Source organism: Taudactylus pleione, unplaced genomic scaffold (genome assembly GCF_031769625.1).
Source record: "Taudactylus pleione unplaced genomic scaffold, aTauple2 ptg001573l, whole genome shotgun sequence".
NCBI lineage: Eukaryota > Metazoa > Chordata > Amphibia > Anura > Myobatrachidae > Taudactylus > Taudactylus pleione.
Window position 1 is genome coordinate 727,171 of NW_028285970.1, and position 23,391 is coordinate 750,561.

The 23,391-nt window shown below is 43.0% G+C and overlaps 1 protein-coding gene across 1 annotated transcript in view; it reads left to right on the forward strand.

Annotated features, from left to right (window-relative positions):
• Positions 1-15,395, forward strand: part of LOC148442288 (transmembrane channel-like protein 1) — a 152,256-nt gene extending 136,861 nt beyond the window's left edge. Inside the window, exons 18-21 of the mRNA XM_088464078.1 lie at positions 11,940-12,065; positions 12,656-12,734; positions 12,977-13,082; positions 14,876-15,395. Coding sequence (XP_088320204.1) covers positions 11,940-12,065; positions 12,656-12,734; positions 12,977-13,082; positions 14,876-14,994 — 430 coding nt within the window. The 3' untranslated portion in view covers positions 14,995-15,395. The remainder of the gene's footprint in view (positions 1-11,939; positions 12,066-12,655; positions 12,735-12,976; positions 13,083-14,875) is intronic.
• The last annotated feature ends 7,996 nt before the right edge of the window (positions 15,396-23,391 follow it).

The window sequence follows — 23,391 nt, forward strand, 5'->3', positions numbered from 1 at the left end:
TTAAGGAGAGATTTTATTTTTACAGTTTCTGTATTCTTACATAGTGCACTTACAACAAATCTAGGAGTCTTATGGGAGAGATGTATGAAGGGGCGATAGGGGGGATAATGGTAACTGCACATGTTAAGTCCTGCAGTTACCGCTTCCCTGCATGTAGTAATGTAGGGATGCAACCCTGTCATTATCGGTGCTCCTATCTTCAAGATAGGGCGCAGATGTACAGGCAAATGTATGAACAGTCAGTGGCACTGATCGTTCCAACAGCTGCAGCTATTGATTTCGACAGCTGCAGCTGTCATTGCCTCACTGAAATAGCACTGTCCCTGGCTGTCAGTCCCGATAGCAAAAGATTGTGCACACAAAGAAAACCCAATAAAGTTTTTTTTCTCTATTAGCCGCAGATGCCACTGGGGGGTCTCTGACTGGCGCATGTGCAGACTCACTGCAAGCGCCAGTCACAAGCCGAATGAGGGAGAGTGCAAATCATCAGCCAGGCAGGCCTGGTGACAGGGGGGACTACGGTTACACCTCTACAGGGCCCGAGGTCCAGAGGGGTCCCGATGTCAATATGGGCACAAATAGCACCAGCCGGCATACCGCGGCCGCCAGTACTCGCCGCCCAGCTTCCTTGTAGTCTGGCCCGGGTGCTGGCTCTTCCATGTGGCTCAGATGCAGCCTGGGCCGGACATGACCTTCAGCAATGCGGCAGCGTGACGTCATAGGTCACACCATCGCACATCGTCCCCGCCTGTCAGGTAGGCTGCGGGAGAGGGGAAGGAGGCAGGGGTTTAGGGCTGAAGAAAGTGAAGGAGGTTGGGGCTGAAGAAGGTAAAAGGGGTGAAGGCTGGGGAAGGTGATGGGAGTCATGGGAGTGGGACTAAGGGCTGGGGAAGGTAATAGGAGTCATGGGACTAAGGGCTGGGGAAGGTGATGGGAGTCATGGAACTAAGGGCTGGGGAAGGTGATAGGAGTCATGGAACTAAGGGCTGGGGAAGGTGATAGGAGTCATGGGACTAAGGGCTGGGAAAGGTGATGGGAGTCATGTAACTAAGGGCTGGGGAAGGTGAAGGGTGTTGGGGCTAAGGAAGGTGATGAGGCTGAGGAAGATGATGGTGGTCTGATGAAGGTGCTGAGGTCTGAGGATAGTGATGAGGGGCTGAGGCTGAGGAAGGTTACGAGTAGTTTTTGGGCTAAGAATGGTGATGAGGGTCTGAGGCTGAGGAAGGTGTTGAGGAGCTTTTGGACTGAGGATAGTGATGAGAGGCTGAATTTGAGGAAGGTGATAAGGGGCTGAGGACTGAGGATGGCTGGCTGCAGACACCATCCCTCCTACCCCTGAGGCATCCACAGCACTGTCATCAAGTAGACCATGGAAGAGACGGCAGACAAGAAATACAGCCTGCATCAGCAGTGACAGTGTGGTAAGATATAGTGTATTTTTACTTTATGTAAAGGCTGGTATATCTTTCAGTTAACATTATCTTGCTTCACATATCACACCTGCAGGGGAGGTATATACGGGATCGGGGGTGGTGGTGAGAAGGTGGGGCCCCCAGAGATATCAGTGTACCGGGCCCAAGATTTATGTTGCCGGCCCTGCAGCCAGGTGATTTAGCACTCTCCCTCTTTGGCAAAAAAGGAGATGATGCATGTGAGTGGTGTAAAATAGGCGAAGCAGGTCCAGGCTTTTAACAGCCGTTAGCTGCCGCATCATACAGTGGAGAGAGATACAGTGAACAGAGATAAATTACCAACCATTCAGCTCCTAACTGTCATTTTTCAAACACAGCCTGTAAAGTTACAGTCAGGAGCTGATTGGTTGGTACATTATCTCCGTTCATTTTATCTCTCTCCAAGGCTTAGTACAAAGAGCCCATAACCTTGATTACTATCTAAAATCATTATCTGTGAAACTCATAGACTAAAATGCAGCAAAATAAAATAAAAGAAGGGTATAGAAATAAAAAATACTGATTAATTTAATATATGTTAGTATTGTAACTAGGTTGATGTTATTTTTATTGGTATAAATGTGTCTGCTTATCAAAAGTGCAAGTACTCTGTGTATTCGGTGGAATGCTACCTAAGGTGTTTTAAAATCTAAATTAAAGCATTTATTTACATGATATAATATAAATAATGTATAATTGAAATTGACTCAGCACTAACAATCACTTGAGTTCTAAACGGAATGAAAAAAATGTGTTTTAGCACCCTCTAGTGGATATTGCTCGATGTACATGGTAGTAACACACGGAAGAAAACTCTATACATGGTATATACCTGTATGGTGTAAACAATAATAATAAAAATATATATTTGCTTTTCACATTAAATTATTTATTTTGCTTAAATAACTAGTGTACATACAAACCTATGAATTTGAGTGTGTTTTCTCTAAATCTTTGAAACACATATGGTTCTTTACATGCTGAAACCTGTTTTAATGCTGAAAAAAGCATAACAAAACCCATAATAGATGTTTAAGTGTCCATATAAAGAATATAACAAGTATGGGTAAATAACTGCACTTATTAATAGTGAATGCACAGTGCAATTGCCCAACTTGAAAAGTAAACTCATAAACTGACCTGTACTGTAATGGAAAAATAAGAATGACAATTTTGCATAGCTGTTCCTTCTATAAGGAGAGGTGACAATTTAATCTGTGATGGTACCAGTATATCTGATATGAAATGTTCTCCTTGTCTACTGGTTCTCTTTCCTCCCCCCATTATTGCAGTCACTTGGCGCTCACTGCAGGAGGCAGCGCTGTGACTGAATGTGTGTGAGGGGGAATCGGGGATGAGGTATTCTATTTCTCCTGCCCTGACTCCTATCACAATGTCTGCCCTTCCTTTATATAAATGTATATTGTATTCTTAATGATGAGAGTTTCACATTGTACTTGGCTCTGGAATCTGAAAGTAAGGCATAATGTAAAATACAATCAATCGAATCTCATGAGATTTGGTTGCCACCAGCCCATGCTTGTGTCTTTCTGGAAGTTGTAGCTTGCCTGTAACGCAATAATTATTTATTATTCCAGTATGTATTTGATGGTCTATATGCTTGTTAGGTTTGTCATCGCCTGATTGGACTGCATGTACAGAAGATCAGGGGGAATTCAATTAGATGCAAAATGTCGCATTTTGGCGAAAAGTCTTCGCAGGTGCAAACTTTTCGCACATAAGTGCATATCGTGCTATCCAGGTCCTGAAGTGTTTGTATTTGCAAAACTCCATAGACAGATACCGGCGAAAAGTTTTCACCATTTCAGAGCAGGTGAAAAAATTAGCAAAATCCTTATTTTTGGCTAAAAATGTGGGGACTTGGTTTAGAACCCTTTGGACACCTCCCCTAATGACTAATTAGGCAAAAATATTTTTTTTATTTAATTTAATTCCCCCTTATAATGACATGTCAGTTTTGGGGTGAAAATTTAAAAAGTGTTGGAAAATGGGTTTAAAGCACTGGGTCAGGTATTTTGGGGAGCTGTATGGATGGGACAGGTGTTTTAAACATTGCAGGTGGCTGCAGAAGGTGTATTTAAAAAAAAAAATTAAAGTGTACTTTAAATATACAAAAAAATACTTGCACCAATTTTAATGTACCCCCAATTTAACAGCAGTAATTATTTTGTCCTAAAAATATTGCTTTCTATCGATTTTCCCACATTTATGCAAATATGCATATAACAGCCATTTCACACAATTTAAGAATCCAAAATACTTTTATTAGGGCTAGTAATACACTCCTATATTGATTTCCTATGTCAGTTAGGATTTTTATAGGGTACAAACTGATTTCCCCAAATGTGCTTTCATTTTCGCTAGTTTCGCTATATGCAATTATCGCACATATGCATTTTCTCGTGTTTTGTATTTGAATAGGGCGAAAAACAGGAGTGCGCATTGAGAAAATACGCAAAAAGATCGCACCAAAACTGCCAAATAGAGCGTTTTACTGCGGCTAATTGAGTACCGCCCTTGATGTTTTAAAGATTTGATCCTAAAGATTTGATCCTAAAGATTTGATCCTTATCGCACAAGTCAAGCTCACTAATGTAACAACAGCAAGAAAATTCCTTACTGCTCATATAAAGTGATCAACAAAAGAAATAGTAAATATATAATTATTAATAAATTAGGATTAACCCCATAATTTCTAAAATGTACAAAAAAAAATATTTAAGCTAAGTGCTAAGAGAGACAGCATCTAGTAACAAATTCTTTAAACTAGGGGTGAGCGGGTTCGGATTTCTGAAATCCGAACCCCCCCGAGCCCCCCCGATCCGAGTCCGATCCGAATCAGGCTCGACTTTTCCCGCCTGACTCGGATCTGAAATCGAGGCAAAACGTCATCATCCCGCCTTCCGAGTCTCGCGGGTTTTGGATCCTATATAAGGTACCCACGTCGGCGCCATTTTCTCACTCGGCTGTGGACAGTGAAGAGGGAGGGTGGGAGTTAGGGCTGTGTAGTGTAGTGTAGTGTAGTGCTGCTGTTGTCCACTACTTCAAAGTCCATAGGGGCTGGCTGTGTTGTGCTGTGCTGCTGTTGTTAATAGGTGCTGTGTCCACTACTTCAAAGTCCATAGGGGCTGGCTGGACTGTGTTGTGCAGTCAGTTCTCCATAGGGGCTGTGTCCACTCCAAAGTCCTGTGCAGTGTCCCAGTCCTAAAGGAGTGCTGCAGTGTTGTCCAGGGGGTGCTCTGTCCATCAGGGGTGCTCCCCCCAAGTGCTAAAAAAATAATATATTTTCTGTGTTTGTGAATTGTGTGCGCAGTAGCCGCACGTGCATCAACAAAGTAGTGCCAAGCGTGCGCCTGTGTCATAAGTAAAGGGCCGGCTGGCTTGACCGTTAAGGGTGCTGTAACCCCCGAAAGTACACTCCAGTCCAAACCAAAAAAAAAATTATTTTCTGTGTTTGTGAATTGTGTGCGCAGTAGCCGCACGTGCATCAACAAAGTAGTGCCAAGCGTGCGCCTGTGTCATAAGTAAAGGGCCGGCTGGCTTGACCGTTAAGGGTGCTGTAACCCCCGAAAGTACACTCCAGTCCAAACCAAAAAAAAAATTATTTTCTGTGTTTGTGAATTGTGTGCGCAGTAGCCGCACGTGCATCAACAAAGTAGTGCCAAGCGTGCGCCTGTGTCATAAGTAAAGGGCCGGCTGGCTTGACCGTTAAGGGTGCTGTAACCCCCGAAAGTACACTCCAGTCCAAACCAAAAAAAAAATTATTTTCTGTGTTTGTGAATTGTGTGCGCAGTAGCCGCACGTGCATCAACAAAGTAGTGCCAAGCGTGCGCCTGTGTCATAAGTAAAGGGCCGGCTGGCTTGACCGTTAAGGGTGCTGTAACCCCCGAAAGTACACTCCAGTCCAAACCAAAAAAAAAATTATTTTCTGTGTTTGTGAATTGTGTGCGCAGTAGCCGCACGTGCATCAACAAAGTAGTGCCAAGCGTGCGCCTGTGTCATAAGTAAAGGGCCGGCTGGCTTGACCGTTAAGGGTGCTGTAACCCCCGAAAGTACACTCCAGTCCAAACCAAAAAAAAAATTATTTTCTGTGTTTGTGAATTGTGTGCGCAGTAGCCGCACGTGCATCAACAAAGTAGTGCCAAGCGTGCGCCTGTGTCATAAGTAAAGGGCCGGCTGGCTTGACCGTTAAGGGTGCTGTAACCCCCGAAAGTACACTCCAGTCCAAACCAAAAAAAATATTATTTTCTGTGTTTGTGAATTGTGTGCGCAGTAGCCGCACGTGCATCAACAAAGTAGTGCCAAGCGTGCGCCTGTGTCATAAGTAAAGGGCCGGCTGGCTTGACCGTTAAGGGTGCTGTAACCCCCGAAAGTACACTCCAGTCCAAACCAAAAAAAAAATTATTTTCTGTGTTTGTGAATTGTGTGCGCAGTAGCCGCACGTGCATCAACAAAGTAGTGCCAAGCGTGCGCCTGTGTCATAAGTAAAGGGCCGGCTGGCTTGACCGTTAAAGGGTGCTGTAACCCCCAAAGTACACTCCAGTCCAAACCAAAAAAAAAATTATTTTCTGTGTTTGTGAATTGTGTGCGCAGTAGCCGCACGTGCATCAACAAAGTAGTGCCAAGCGTGCGCCTGTGTCATAAGTAAAGGGCCGGCTGGCTTGACCGTTAAAGGGTGCTGTAACCCCCGAAAGTACACTCCAGTCCAAACCAAAAACAAATTATTTTCTGTGTTTGTGAATTGTGTGCGCAGTAGCCGCACGTGCATCAACAAAGTAGTGCCAAGCGTGCGCCTGTGTCATAAGTAAAGGGCCGGCTGGCTTGACCGTTAAAGGGTGCTGTAACCCCCAAAGTACACTCCAGTCCAAACCAAAAAAAAAATTATTTTCTGTGTTTGTGAATTGTGTGCGCAGTAGCCGCACGTGCATCAACAAAGTAGTGCCAAGCGTGCGCCTGTGTCATAAGTAAAGGGCCGGCTGGCTTGACCGTTAAGGGTGCTGTAACCCCCGAAAGTACACTCCAGTCCAAACCAAAAAAAAAATTATTTTCTGTGTTTGTGAATTGTGTGCGCAGTAGCCGCACGTGCATCAACAAAGTAGTGCCAAGAGTGCGCCTGTGTCATAAGTAAAGGGCCGGCTGGCTTGACCGTTAAAGGGTGCTGTAACCCCCAAAGTACACTCCAGTCCAAACCAAAAAAAAAATTATTTTCTGGGTTTAGCCGCACGTATATATCAAATCGATATAACATAAATGGAGGACCAAACTTTCTCCGATAAAAATAAAATAGAGAAAGATCAAGAACCACTTCCTCCTAGTGCTGAAGCTGCTGCCACTAGTCATGACATAGACGATAACATGCCATCAACGTCGTCTGCCAAGGCCGATGCCCAATGTCATAGTAGAGGGCACATACAATCCCAAATGGCAAAGTTCAGGAAAATGACCTTGAAAAAGACATTTAAATCAGCTGAAGAGAAACGTAAACTTGCCAATATGCCATTTACGACACGGAGTGGCAAGGAACGGCTAAGGTCGATCCCTAGTATGTTCATGACTAGTGGTTCAGCTTCACATGACGATGGAAGCCCTCCTCCCACTAAAAAAATCAAAAGAGTTAAGCTGGCAAAAGCACAGCGAAGAACTGTGCTTTCTAAGAAGATATCACAAATCCCCAAGGAGAGTCCAAGTGTGGTGGTGGTTGCGATGCCTGACCTTCCCAGCACTGGACGGGAAGAGGTGGCTCTTTCCACCATTTGCACGCCCCCTGCAAGTGCTGAAAGGAGCACCCACAGTCCACTTGCTGATATGCAAATTGAAGATGTCACTGTTGAAGTACAACAGGATGAGGATACTGGTGTAGCTGGCGCTGAGGAGGAAGTTGGCGAGGAGGATTCTGATGGTGATGTGGTTTGTTTAAATCAGGCTCCGGGGGAGACAGTTGTTGTCCGTGGGATGAAAAAGCCCATCACGGTCATGCCTGGGCAGAAGACCAAACATTCCACCTCTTTGGTCTGGCAATATTTCTATCCAAATCCGGACAACAACTGTCTTGCCATATGTACCATATGTAAAGGTGAAATAAGTAGGGGTAGGGACGTCAACCACCTAGGAACATCCTCCCTTATACGGCACCTGCAGCGCGTTCATAAAAAGTTACTGTCAAGTTCAGAAACTTTGGCTAAGACCGTAAGCAGTCCAGGGACACCTAAATCCCGTTGTCCTGTTGTATCCAAGCGCCTGCAAACCACACCGTCAACTCCCTCCTCGTCAATTTCCTCCTTAGTCAGGATCGGAAGTAGTCCTGCAGGCCATGTCACTGGCATGACTGACTCTCCTATCCGGGATTCCTCTGGAGGATCCTGCATTGCTACGCCTACTGCTGCCGCTGCTGCTGTTGCTGCTGCTGGGAGTCGTTCATCATCCCAGAGAGGAAGTAGGAACACCACTACTTTTACTAAACAATTGACCCTCCAACAGTCCTTAGCGAGGAGGATGAAGTACGACAGCAGTCATCCTGAAGCAAAACGTATAACTGAGGCCTTGACTGCTATGTTGGTGTTAGACGTGCGTCCGGTATCCGCCATTAGTGCAGTGGGATTTAGACAATTGATGGAGGTAGTGTGTCCCCGGTTCCAAATCCCGTCTAGATTCCACTTCACTAGGCAGGCGATACCGAGACTGTACAGAAACGTCAGAAAAAGTGTCCTCAGTGTCCTGAAAAATGCCGTTGTACACAATGTCCACTTAACCACGGACATGTGGACAAGTGGAACAGGGCAGACTAAGGACTATATGACTGTGACAGCCCACTGGGTAGATGTATCACCTTACGCAGCAACAGCAGCAGCGTCACCAGTAGCAGCATCTCAGAAACGCCAGCTCGTTACAAGGCAGGCTACGCTGTGTATCACCGGTTTCAGTAAGAGGCACACCGCCGACAACCTCTTAGAGAAACTGAGGGAAATCATCGCCCAGTGGCTTACCCCACTTAGACTCTCCTGGGGATTTGTGATATCTGACAACGCCACCAATATTGTGCGGGCATTACATCTGGGCAAATTCCAGCACGTCCCATGTTTTGCTCACACAATAAACTTGGTGGTGCAGAATTTTCTGAAAAGCGACAGGGGCGTGCAGGAGACGCTTTGGGTGGCCCGAAAAATTTCTGGCCACTTTCGCCATTCAGCGACTGCGTGCCGAAGACTGGAGCGCCAGCAAACACTCTTGAACCTGCCCCGCCATCACCTGAAGCAAGAGGTTGTGACGCGGTGGAACTCAACCCTCTATATGCTTCAGAGGATGGAGGAGCAGCAAAAGGCCATACAAGCCTATACATCCACCTATGACATAGGCAAAGGAGGGGGTATGCACCTGACTCAAGCGCAGTGGAGAATGATTTCCGTGTTGTGCAAGGTTCTCCAGCCCTTCGAACTTGCCACACGTGAAGTCAGTTCAGACACAGCCAGCTTGAGTCAGGTCATTCCCCTCATCAGGCTTTTGCAGAAGCAGCTGGAGAAAGTGAAGGAGGAGCTAAGACGGAGCGATTCCACTCGGCATGTGGGACTTGTGGATGAAGCCCTTCATTCGCTTTGCCAGGATTCCAGGGTGGTCAATCTGTTGAAATCAGACCACTACATTTTGGCCACCGTGCTTGATCCTAGGTTTAAAGCCTATGTGGTGTCTCTCTTTCCGGCCGACACAAGCCTGCAGAGGTGCAAAGACCTGCTGGTGAACACACTGTCAGCTGAAGCGGAACGTGACACGTCAACGGCTCCTTCTTCATTTTCTCCCGCAACTGGGGCTGCCAGGAAAAAACTTAGGTATCCTAAGCAACCCGCTGGCGGTGATGCAGGGCAGGCAGGACCAAGTTTGGAAATCTGGTCCGGACTGAAGGACCTGGCAACAATTTCTGACATGTCTACTGTCACTGCATATGATACTGTCACCATTGACAGAATGGTGGAGGATTACATCGGTGACAGCATCCAAGTAGGCATGTCAGACAGTCCATACCTGTACTGGCAGGAAAAAGAGGCAATTTGGAGGCCCCTGTACAAGCTGGCTTTATTTTACCTGAGTTGCCCCCCCTCCAGTGTGTACTCCGAAAGAGTGTTTAGTGCAGCCGGGAACCTTGTCAGCGAAAGGCGTAGGAGGTTGCTTCCACAGAATGTGGAGAAGATGATGTTCATCAAAATGAATTATCAGCTCTTCCAGGGAGACCAGCCTCCAGAAGGTACAGAGGGACCTGTGGTGGTGGATTCAAGTGGGGACGAGTTAATACTTTGTGAGGATGAGGATGTACACACTGAAGAGGGTGAGGAATCGGTGGATGAGGAGGATGAGGATGACATCTTGCCTCCGTAGAGCCAGTTTGTGCAGGGACACATTAATTGCCAGCTTGTTTTGTGGGGGCCCAAACGAACCAATCATTTCAGCCACAGTTGTGTGGCAGACCCTGGCGCTGAAATGATTGATTTGTTAAAGTGTGCATGTCCTGTTTATACAACATAAGGGTGGGTGGGAGGGCCCAAGGACAATTCCATCTTGCACTTCTTTTTTTTCTTTGCATTATGTACAGTTTGGGGCCTAGTTTTTCTAACTGCCATCCTGTCTGCCACTGCAGTGCCACTCCTAGATGGGTCACGTGTTTGTGCCGCCCACTCGTGTCGCTTAGCATAGTCATCCAGCTACCTCGGTGCAACCTTTTGGACATGAAAACACTATTGTGAGGTGTGAGGTGTTCAGAATAGACTGGAAATGAGTGGAAATTAAGGTTATTGAGGTTAATAATAGCATAGGAGCAGAGAAACCAACAAATTCTGTGATTTTAGCTGTTTTTATGCTTTTTAAAAAAAAAATACAGATCCAAAACACAAAACCCAGAACCCAAAACACGGAAGGGTGGTTTTGGCAAAACCAATCCAGATCCAAAACACGAAGAAAGATCCAGATCCAAAACCAAAACACAAAACACGAAAAGTGGCCGGTGCACACCCCTACTTTAAACACACATTTCCTCTTTTCTGACATGTTTCAATTCACTAGAGCAGGCCTGGGTCTCTCCAGCAAGTCCTACAAATCCCAGTATGCCTTGCCACGATTTTACTAAGAGATAATGCTAAAACTGTGACAGGGCATGCTGGTATGTGTAGTTTCATAAATAGCTGGAGAGTCACAGGTTGGCTAGGCCTGCACTAGAGATTTACTTGTAAATAAGTGAACTTTCTCTTCTTCTGCACATCATTGTACATTGCATATGTAAAGTATTTGGGAAAAATTTACTAAGCGGCGGGTTCTAAACCCCAGCGGTTTGGTGGCGGTTTTGCTATCTGCAGATGTACTAAGGCCAAAACCTCTTCAAAACCGTCACAAAAACCAATGTCAAAACACATTTTAAAATAGAATAGAACAGGGCTAGGGCTAAAATGACTAGGCAGCGGTTTTGGTGTCATTTAGAAACTGCCACCAAACCGCCAGAGTTTAGAATCCGTCGTCAAACCTCCGGGGTTTAGAACCTGCCGCTTAGTAAATTTTGCCCTTTGAGTTTGATCTCAGGTCTAACAAATGATTTTCTTAAACTGGAAAATGGTTAAAAATGACATGGCAAAATTCTGTTTATGGCAGTTATTTATCTACAGTAGGTAGGCACTTGGCAGCACTGTACTTCATTTCCTTTCTTGCCTTCCTTCCCATGTGAAATCTATATCAATGTACTGTCACATGCTAATGCTTCCTATTCTTCTCTAGAGGGTACCAGAATACTTATGAATACATACAAATGAAACCAGATAAAAAAATAAAGAATGCAACATTAACCAAATGATTTTTTATATTTATCTCAGCTTACTTATTTACAAAATTAACATTTTGTAAATAAGTACACAATTTGACCAATTACTAGAGTGCAATTAATGTAACAAAATATGTTTAGTGAATTAGTATTTAAAAAAAAAAAAACAATTGTAATGTTGAACAGTGTTTTGTCAAAGCTCATAATAAAACATATTATTAACATTTTGAGCAATTGTGTGGTTGCATTTATTGTAATGTAAATTGTAAAATAATGTTTTTTTTATATCAAGCACTAGCAGCGTCAACTAAGTCCTTAGGAATTGTATGTGCATCAGTAACTGTGTGTGGCAAGGATGTCCGCTGCAATTTTCCTGCTGATGTTCTCTAATCCGTAATAATCACAGTTGACAGTCTCTGTAAATACGCTCCTATAGACCTCTATTAAATGTATTTGTCACACCATAGATTTCCGCTAAGAGATTCTGAGTAAAGCAGGTGACAGCATTTTGGTCCAGCTGATAAATGATACTGGAAAATGCGGCTCTGTCGAAATAATGGTATCTTACAATTATTGTAATTAGCTGCTTAAGAAGTCAAGTGAAATGCTGCCCTTATTATGAATTGCATGTGTTGTGCATTTATTATATACTTAATAATATGCATATATTTTAATAGCGGAAAGCAGAGAATGTTTGAAGTTATACAGGAGACCCTACAGAATGACTTCCCTGCATGGTTTGCAAAAGTATTCAGCTATGCATCAAACCCAGGACTTATTCTACCATTCATACTGCTTATGGTGTAAGTATAGTAACGAGAGGATAAAATAGAAATATTTATTTTGTTTAATGAGTACAAAATATACCCCCACTAGTCTGTTAAAGTTTTACCATACAAAGTACAACTCCTCTTCCTTCTCCTCCTCCTCCTCCTCTTCCTCCTCCTCCTCCTCCTCCTCCTCCTCCTTGCTTAAAGCAAATTAATTTCTTTTAAAGAAGGATTGTTGGGGTGACCCTGTCAGATTTACAAGGCAGTGAAGTGAAAGACCACACCATAGGGTAATGGCATGTGCAAGAAGTTTAATAAGACACTCCCTCATATCTTACGGACATTGAGAGTAAGGAGAAAACAAGTGAAGTATATGATTATTGAACAAACTACTTTGAATTACATTGCCCACTGTACCACCAGGTAGACTATGTTGCTTTATGGGCAATCATCACGTGGTTGGCTTACATCTTACCCTCTAGACAGGCCCCATAACTGTCCCCTAACTTTGCTTATAACTAACATGTAGATGATCTACAAGCAATGTGCTTTACAATTCTGCCATTTTCTGAACAGGAAATAAATTGTTGGCATGTTCATTTATTTATATCTGTTTTGTCTAGGATGAGTATCTATTACCTCAATGCAACATCTAAGGGTTATCAAGCATCAATTCTTGAACTAAAGAAAAAACTGCAAAGCGTATGTATAAATAAGTAATGTACTCCGATACTACATTATGTCAGTAACACTTAAGGGGATGTGTATCGAACTTTGGAAAGAGATCAAGTGGAGAGAGATAAAGTGCCATCCTATCAGCTCCTAAATGTCATTTTTGAAACACAGCCTGTAAAATGACAGTTAGGAGCCGATTGGTTGGATCTCACTCTCCTAGGTTTGATACATCTCCCCCTTAATCTTTTGTACTGATTTTTGTCATCTAGCAAGCTGAGGAGAGCAAGAAGAGAAGTAAGAAAGCAGCAGAAAAGGCAGCAGAGGCAAAAGAGGATGCAGCAGCACTCTCTAAATCAAGTAAAGATAATCCTCCTGGTATGTCTACAAACTAGCTTACCTACTTTACCTCTTTAATATGATCAAAGTAGATCAGATAAATCAGATCATGGTGTCACTGCTGTTCTGGCATATCTCCAGCATTTCCCAGGAATACATAGAATAAAAGATACTCCTACAAATGGGTGTTTATGCTTTTCCAAAGCCACGCTGGCTTTAGTGCATGGCAATTGGAGCGTTAAGCCTGTCTTCATAAAAAAGCTGATCATTGTATTAAATGAGTTTCCCTGGGAATTGGCTTACAGTAAGTAGACTAATAACAAGGGCTTCAGGGTCTACAACACTGGACTTTAGCTGGCAATTGGAGGAAGAGCAGAGGGAATGAGAGGGAGTATGGACAGAAATGAGGTTAGGGACATAGGAGGGTATAGACTGTAGAGGGATTAAGGGGCTTTTCACGAAAGCTTGGAGAGAGATAAACTTGTGAGAGATAAAAGTACCAACCAATCTGCTCTTAACTGTAATTTTTCAAATGCAGTCTGTACAATGACAGATAGGAGCAGATTGGTTGGTGCTTTCATAATTACGACCTAAGTGCTTTGTAATTGAGGGTCAAGTGTTTGAACTGGTTTCGGTGGATAGAAAGGAAAATGAGACAGGTAGCAGCATTCATGATAGATTGAAATGGGGAGAGTTAAAGGTGCCCACACACATAGCGATGTGTTCTCAATCCCACAATGTGTACGATTTCCCCTGAACTCTCCCCAGGCAGCTCCCAGGCAGTCGTGGTCACGATTTGGAGTAAAAAATGTCCAATCTGAGTTAAGGTCTATCGTGCATCCAGTGCATTGTGTCCCAGATTGGCAAATCTGCCCTACAGCACGGCAGATCTGAAGATGCGATGTACAGGGAAGGCCAAATAGGAGGAGGTTACAATAGTTGAAGTGAGAGATGATGAGTGTGTGGATTAGGTTTTTGCGGTTTTTAGAGTGAGACAGGGCCTGATCTTAGAGATGTTTTGGAGGTGGAAATGGTAAGAGTGAATTATATTTTGAATGTGCCGGTTGAAGGGCAGGGAAGAATCAAGAATGATCCCCAGGCAGGGAATATGGGTAATGGCCAAGGGTATGATGTTGAATAAAGCAAACTTGCTAATACATGCATATAGGACAACAGACAGCCTATGCCACCAAATAAATGATGTACTTTGACAGGTCGTCTGACTTTATCTGCATATTGATGTATTCTAGTGCATGGTTTTGGCAACTTTTGATATATAAACTTTGTTGTGCAGTTTGCAGTGTGTTGTTTTCTTACAGGAATTTTAGATAGGACTCACTAATTTATACAGTGACTTTTGTCCATAATCATTTTTCTAAAACTATAATAACACACTTTCAAGATCAAAGATTTCTCAGGCTTGAATTAGTCAACTACTTAAGTCCTTATTTGTTTGTATATTCTTATTCAAAACAATAAGATCAGGGCCGGCACTAGGCTTTGCTGTGCCCAGCGCTGTCCTGTGTTGCCGCCCCTTCCCTCCTCCGCTCCGTCCCCCTGAAGTTACATAGTCACGATAGTGCCTGGAGGGAGGGTGGATGGGCCTAGAGCCGCTACTGAATAAGATAGACATATGGGATGAGACTATTACAAGCAGCGCAGGACCAGGGCTCCCCCCTGGACTGTGCCAGCCCCACTCCCCAGACACATGAGGTCATGTGAGTGGGCAGGGTTGCTGGCAGGAGGAATTGTAGAGCTGCTTGGAATCTATGGCCTCATTATTATCTAGTGATCACAGTAGTTTTCTCAAAATATGCTAATTTGTATTACAGGAGGACGACCCAATAGGAATGAAAATTCAGCTGGAGCTAAAGGGAAGAATCTTGAAGTTCCACCTCGTATTGCTGTAACTAAACCACCAGCATCTAGAGGACCACCTGTTCCTTCTTAAAGAGCACAATGTGAACAAAAGGTCTAGCAATGTACAAACAGTGCAAAAATAATGACCACAAATGAAACACTGACAGCTTCAAGGAGGTCAAACATTTTATGCTTAACAAAGTCTCATAAGTGCTCTATTCATCAAGGAATATTTAGAATTCTGGTTGGATTCATAATTGTAAAGCATGTAATATTTCCTCTGTTGTTTATGGTATTTACTGTATATCCCTTTGCATCTATAGTATTTACATGACTAAGCCATATCTGAAAATAAATAATTTTCTATATTTATAATGAATAAGGCCAAAGTATCCCAGGAACAAAAATCAGGCAAGTATATAAATCAAACCATCTATCATTACCTTCTGTACAGTTTTCAATCTCTCCCTGACTGAACAGCTGAATTTAATAATACACTTTACTGGGTAGATATACTTCAATAAACCATTGTGCCTCACTCTTAAGCACTGACTGATTCTAAATGTCTGATATAATACAGGGTGGTTTGTAAGTGTGGAAACACCCTTATAAAAAGGAATTGTCACGTCCAGGGTTTCTCGGCATAGTGGTCGACGGGTAATACCTGTGAGGTCACTGTGGCGGGGGGCGTCTGGTGATGGCACTGGTGTTTGTCGTGGGCCATGTGATTCAGCCGTCCAATCCTGGTGTGTCACGTGCTCTCTCTGGCCAGTCACGGTACGGCACTCGGTATTTAGGGAGGTCCAGAGCCTCTCTTCATTGCCAGTGCAACGTGTTTCTCAGCATAGCTGAGAGAGAGTTCCCTGTGCTCACCACCTGTTTCCTGTGAAACACTACCTGCCTGCCTGCTTGTTTGCTCCAACTCCACTGGACTACCCTGCATCCTCCATTACCTTCCCCTTGCCTGAGTTCCTGAGTCTGCTGTTCACCCTGCACCTTGCCTCCACTGACACTCTGCTGGATAATCCTTCCTCAGCCTGCTTTCTTCTTTTCAGTCACCACACCTGATTTCTCCAGCCTGTCATCAACTGGACATTTCCCTATTAACCAGTCACTACCTGGACAGTTCCCATTGTCTGCCACTACCTGAACATTTTTTATTAACCAGTCACTTCCTGGACATCTTTCATTGCCTGTCACTAACTGGACTTTTTCCCATTACTTCACCACAGCTCCCAAGTGGACTTAGTGGACTTTTTTTTGTCATATTCATGTCTATCAAACCACTCATTAAAAGTTCCACCTTTTCATTTAAACCTGCTTCAGTGTCTGCTCCTATCACCACCCCGGGCCCACAACAAAACCAGAACCTCACAGGAATTCACTAAGGAAATATTAATCCAGTGGCTACACATATGATATGGGAGTGGGGGAAACCTTTTAGGGTATGTCACCAGTATGGCGGTTATCTTGGAGTCGGCCATCTTGGATGCAACTCTATTTTTTTAATTGGGAAGGTGGTCTTCGTTTACCAATGACTTGTGCATGCAGACGTGGTGAGGAAACAGAGAAGTTGGTAGAGAATAGGGTTGAAGTGGCAGGTTGTAGGATGAGATGACTGAGAAAATGAGTATAGCGATTTCATCCTTGGTTACTGTAGTGAATGATCTGAGACCGGATTGGGGAGTGTAAGACATTAGGGGAAAAGTAGTTGGCAAAATCATGGGTTGCCAGGGTGGAATGGGAATAGAAGTGTGATGAATGTGGCAAAAAGTTGGAGTTAGAAGAATGGGTATACTGTATATTAGTAAAATTATGTATTTTTGTTGAAAGGGCAGCATAAAATAAAATAAAAAAATGAGGAATTGCTTCCTACAGGATACCTACCTTCCTCTCACACCGTGCTCTAAACTAAAGCTTTTTCCCAATCTTTCTTTTCTTCTGCCCCACGAAGCATAGAGGTGTTGCTATCTTTGTCCACTGTAAGGTTCCCTTCATGATGTACTCTGAACCTTGAGGGTAAGTTTCTTACAGCTGGGGGTTAACTTGGTGCCAACGATTTCCTTGGTGTCCTGCTACACTCCCAATAGAAAGCAACTTGCCTTTCTTTCCTCTTTGTTTTGTCATCTTGACTTGCATGAGAGTGTTTATATGGTCCTGGGGGGCAACTTTAGAATGGTACTAGACCCAGCCCTGGATAAATCTGCCCATCCAGTCCCCTCTTCTTACCTAGTCCAGCCCCTACTTCCTCACTTTGTTTTGCTGCATTCCTAAAGGATCACCTCTTGCTTGATTTTTGGCATCTCTCTAATTGGGAAGCCAGGGACTACACCTTTTTCTCTCCCCCGCATAGGTCATTCTCTCATATAGGGGCATATTCAATTGGGGGTAAGAAAAGCAAAAATTCCGCACCTGCAAGATTTTTCCTGGAGGTGCGGGATTTTTGCTCTTCAATTACATTACTGTAGGTGCGGATTTAATTTTTTTCCGCACCGGGAGCTTTTTATTCTCGCACCTCCAGAGCAAAAGTGATTTTTCCTAAAATCGTTAATTTTAGGAAAAATAAGTGGGACTTGCTTTGGGACCCTGGTGGCACCCTCCCTGAGGACTAATTAAGCAATTGAAAGTTTCCAATTAGCTTAATTAGTCCATAATTACTTACCTTCTGCAGTGCTGTCTTCGGAAGCCGGATCTTCTGCAGCAGGGTGAGTAAGTCATTGTGTGTGAGTGTTTGTTAGTGTTTGTAAGTGTGTATCAGTGAGTGAGTGTGTGTGTGTGTGACCCCCCGTGTGTGTGGCCCCCCAGTGTCTGTGTGCCCCCCCGGGATGGGCACTGGGAGAACTACATCTCCTAGCAGCCCTTGCCCCTCCCACCAGCCCTTGGAGCCTCCCAGCAGACACTGGGACTCCCATCAGCCCCCTCTTTAGTGAGAAGATAGAGGGGAGGCCACCGGGAGCCACGGAGATCACCGGAGACCCCTGGGCAGGTCGCCAGAAGTTTCTGGCTGATAAGCAGGATTGAGCAGTAGTAAACTGCAGTAGTAACTCAGCAGACTGGAACTTGCACAGAGTCACACAAGCAGACTGGAGCCAAGTAGTTCATATGCAAGTTAAATAAGTTGTACAGGCAATTACTAGCCTGTTCAGATGATTGGAGGGACTGTCCATGTGACTGAGATCTGCCTGAAGATGGTTGGCTGGATGCAATTCCAACATGGAGGTGCCCATGGTACAGAAACATGTGGAAATCCCAGAGAGGACGCCAAACACACTGCAGGACCCAGTAACAGGGTCAAGGGATCTGGTGTTGCCCCCAAAATCCACACTCTAATGATTGAGCAGATACTGCTGCTGGTTCCTGGTGGGCAGCCAGAAGTCTAATGAAGGATGCTGCTTTGCGGTATGTTGGTGTGGTCATCAGGTCTTGGGTGGAGGGGTGGGAGAATTACTGCTCTTATAATAACTGACGCAGCAGTGAAGGTTATATGTAGGTTGCCTGAACAGCAGTTTAACGTAGAAAGGGGCAGCCTTGTTGCCAACCCAGAGCATTAAATGGAGGACTGGCCCAGTGGACACATGTCTCCCTGTACCTCGTCCTTCCCTACACCTGGGATGAAACCTGGGAAGGAGGTGAAGTATCCGCCCCCACCCCTGTACCACCGGCACCACTTCCCTGCCAGAGATTGAATTCATGCAGCAGCTGTCATCACAGTGGCCACCTGCCGGCCAGGACCTTTCAAGCTTAGTGAGAGTACTGCTGAGAAATGCTGCTCACACTAATCCCACTATTGACTTTGCCAGTTGGGCAGTACCCCCTGCCTCTGTCAGTGCCCAGAGCCCATGCTCCAGGAGCTAAGCCCCTGTGTACTGTCCACTCATATAATAAAGACAATCTGTGTACTGAAAATAGGACACTTGATAAGAACAGTCACATAGGATTCCATCTGGAATAATTACCCAGAGGGCTGAATGCAAATCTCCTGGTATTAATAGCTGTTATTAGCTGTCAGTTCTTTTTGTGCATATGTCCAAAAAGGAACTTACAGAGCCTTGACAATAGCTACACTGGAAGCACATTGAAGAGTACCTACATCTGTGCAAACACTACACATGTGCTTGTAACAAGGAGCATTGAAATGTAGTTCAAATTCTCCATCAGAAATAAAAACAAGTGACAGTTCAAATCTTTTGATAGCAGACTCTCAGATACTCATCTATAAATGGCACTAGCCATGCTCCCTATGTGTCTGAAAGTCAGGACGCTGCCATTGGTATCTGTGAATCTTTCCAATTTACTCTTTAAATATTATAGAAGACTTGTAGTGTACCTGTGTTCAAGAAGTTAAAGATAGATGTGGAGTGTTGTGTGACTGATTAAAGTACAAAGGTGAATTCCTATAATGGGAAAATTATGACATCTGTCTAATAAATATATATATACATATAGTGAAATACAAATATGGTTCATAAAACAAAAGAATGAACTTTGTAAATAAACATTATACAGAATGGTAATTGCTCAAATCAATTTATAGGCCCATCACAAGTGCATTTAAGGGAGAGGTTAATCTAGGCATGAAAATAAAAAATACAGTCTACCTTTACACTGAATAGCCAGCAAAAGAGATTTACACCTTACATGATAATAAAAATGCAGAGATCTCAGGGCCTGATTCATTACGGATCGCAATATTGCGTAAGCACATAGTTCAACTGCGATAGAATGCTAATCAGCACAACATAAGGATGCCCACTTTACCTTATACACATCTGTAATGTTTAGCAGAATAGTGAAACCATTGCTACAATCGAGTACCATCGCAGCCTCACGCACACTTGCACAAGCTCTGACCTTACTCAGAAATTGCTAACAAACCATGCATGCTATGAGGCCTCAGACTGCATATGGCATCGCAGTGGATAATTTATACATGCCCCTGCAACGGCGTGTAAACGCACTGGCACGCCTGTGTTTCCCTGAACCCCCCCTTCCTTATTACCACCCACAAACAGTGCTTATAATTATAATTTTCAAGTGTAGATTTATTATGAAAATTCTGGTTTTTGCTGTTTTGGAAAGGTGGAAAGGTGGACTGATGCTAAACACAAAAACCCTAATGGTGCATATACACGGTCCAACTTAAAAGAACGCTATAAACGATAACGATATCATTATCGTTTGATTGTTTATATCGTTCTTTTTGTCAACCCCTCTAACGACCAAACGATGGTCGATGCACGGGCACTGATGGTCGATATTGACCATCTCCAGTGCATGCAGGCCAATTTTGTCGATATCGACCAGGTTAGCCTGTTTGTTCTAGGGACCCGTGATCGTTGATCGCAGGATCGTTAACTCGTTAGGGGGTTGGTGCATGTTGCTGGATGTTCGATATCGAACATCCAGCATATGCAGGACGATCAGACGATATCTGATCGTTGCTTTTAGGTTACCTTCTTGCAATCGATAATAATCCCCACTTTTTGGCATTTTGGATAGATTTTCATTGCTGTGTAAGCTACTTAATGTGAATTTCTAAAAAAAATCTAAGTATTCTAAAAAGGTATAATATAGTACTGCATAAGCATATTACTGATACTGATGTTGGATATGATGAGGGGCAAGAAAAGCTTCATTAGCAAATAGTCTAGAAGATCATGAATGAAAATAAACATGAAATACAGATCACAATGAATTAAAATAATTACATTTGTTTTTATATTATGTACATATTCATTTCATACTAGTTTATTTAGTATGATCATTTTCTTTGATTGAAATGCTGTATAAGAAATTTTTTTACCCAGTGTTACACTTTGTGGTAACATCAAAATGTCAAAAGGTCTATTCATTATTTTAATTATTGGGGTCTGAGCTAACCCCGATAATTAACCTACTAACTCGACGTGAGCGCCGGAGCAATTCATCATTGCTCCGATGTGGAGACAGGTGATCTGAAAATCAGCTGTCACCCCGAGTGCGCCTGCGTGACCTAGAGTTCACGCAGGCTCACAAAAACCCAGGCATCCGGCAGAAGGAGCCAGAGAGGGGAGGAGGGTTCCGAAAGGATCCCTCTTCGCCACTTGGGACTCCTTCCTAGGGAAGGAGTGGGGTGAGAGCATAGTATGAGAGCAAACATCTGAAGATGGCGAATGCTCCCGCAGTCAAATCTCTGAAAATTTTGTGTGTTCGGAGCTTGATGAATTTCTATCCCCATACTAGTGTAAGGGGACAAGGGGCCATTTCAGGAGAGAAAGGTAAGCAGGAGATATCTGTGATATCTCCTGCTTTACCTTTTTGATGAATGGCCCGGACACTTAGAGGTAAATTTACTAAAGTGAGAGTTTTTAGAAGTGGAGATGTTGCCCATAGCAACCAATTAGATTCTAGCTATTATCTTCTAGAAGGTGCTAGTTAAATGTTAAGTAGAATCTAATTGGTTGCTATGGGCAACATCTCCACTTCTAAAAACTCTTATTTTAGTAAATGTACCCCTTAATTTCTACAAAAGCAGGTGAAACTGTTCATTTTCACCTGCTTTTGTAGAAATTAAGTGATAATGATTACACCACAAAATGTTCCTTATCTGTAATGGAGGTGGTATACATTATTTTGTATTTTAATTGTTAATTTTGCTTAGTGTTTAAGTGCTTGTAAACAAAAGACAATGAAATGTAATATCCCACATTAACTTTTTAACACATTTCATTGTGTCAGACTTGTTTACAAGGCAGGCCTGCAGGTAAGTAAGCTTGAGGTGATCAAAAAGGGACCCCATCAGTATCATGGCCAAGAAGGAGGTACCAGCTCTTGAGGCTATTAAGCACTTATTTGTCAAAGTGGAGCAAGGAGGAGTGGAAGTGGGACAAGCTCTGTGACTTATACAAAACCCTTACAGTCACACAAGCTGTAATCTTAAAATGAAAGAAAGGTGCAGACACGGTATGTGTTTTAGAGAATAAAAGGGATTTGCATATGTCAACTGATTTGTATTCATACTTTTAGCATTTATATGATACATGCTTGATCTTATTTATTATCTTGTGTTTCAATGGTTAAGTAGAAGTTTTACAGAGTGAGAATTGTCTCTACATTTAGCTGGAGTATAATAAGGATGGATGAGGAGGCACCAATAAAAGTGGTCACACCAACTACAGGCGTTGCCCAATACATTTTTCTGACATCACTATCTAAAAATGAATATTCTTGTTTATCTAATGTGTACACTTTTCTCTTCACAGTTCCTGTATCATAGATTCAGTTCAATGTTGAACAGAACGGACTGCAGGCTATGCAATTTTTAGAATATATTTAAATATTTCATTAAAACAATAGTCTAAATATTTTCCCCTTTTAGTTAAAAAAGTGCCACAATCAATAAAGCAAATAAGTAATTTCTTTGTTTCACATTTACTCACTCCTGTCTTGATCTTACAGATACCAATGGCAAATTCTGTCCCTTTTTTACACACGTTAAAATAGTCATTGTATTGTGTCTCAGACAAGAATTGGGTGTGACTCTTAGTTTATTATTTAACATTAGGTCAGATTATATGACACCAACACTATGCATCCTGCTTTCAGTGTAGCTGCCTACTAAAAACATTAGTCACAACAAGTCTACCAGGCGCCGAAGATTCTGATATAACCATTACTGTACATTTACAGTATTTTACTTTTAACAATGGTGAAGAAATTTAAAAATCGTATGGAGAGCCTGATGGATGAAGGTATGTGGAAATCACATATTAAAATAAATCATTCATTCCTGTTGTATGTATAACTTAGTTTAATTTGTTAGTTCGCTTTAGTTGATTGTGTTTCTGCTATTTGCTCATCAAGTATTAATTTGCTTTGAAACAGTTCACAACAAGTAAGATTTGGTTCTGAAATATGATAATAAAAGGCACAGTTATTTTTCCAACAGCAGTTGTCATCAAAATATGTTAGGGTCAATAACTTGCTTTTACACATATCATTCTTATGATAAACTTTTGATACACTTTGTAAGCAAAGCTTTTACCAATGAGCAATCTTAAGCCTGCAATACACTTTAAGATTATCTTTCCAAACATCCAGCTAGTTGGCTGGTTTAACGAAAATCTGGTAATGTGTGGGAGCAAATGACAATCGCCCATTTGCTTGCAAATGCCAGAAAAATTAACAATAATGGTTGTTCAGACAAATTGGTTAAATCAACCGGATTTAACCAATTTGTCTGAATGACCCTTTACATCCATTTTCCATTGTTTGGGAGCAAATGGTCGATTGTCCGTTGCTCGCATACATTACCAGATTTTCGTTCCAACCAGTCAACAAGTTAGCTCAGGGGCGTATTAAGAGAGGAGGGGGCCCATGTGCAGTCTCTGTCCGGGCCCCCTCCTCTCTAGTAGGCAGCGTATTAGTGAGCACTAGTGGAATCTGGTGCTGTGCCAGAGTCGACAGTGCATGTGCGGCGGCCATTTTCCCTGTGTTTTTCTCTACTAAG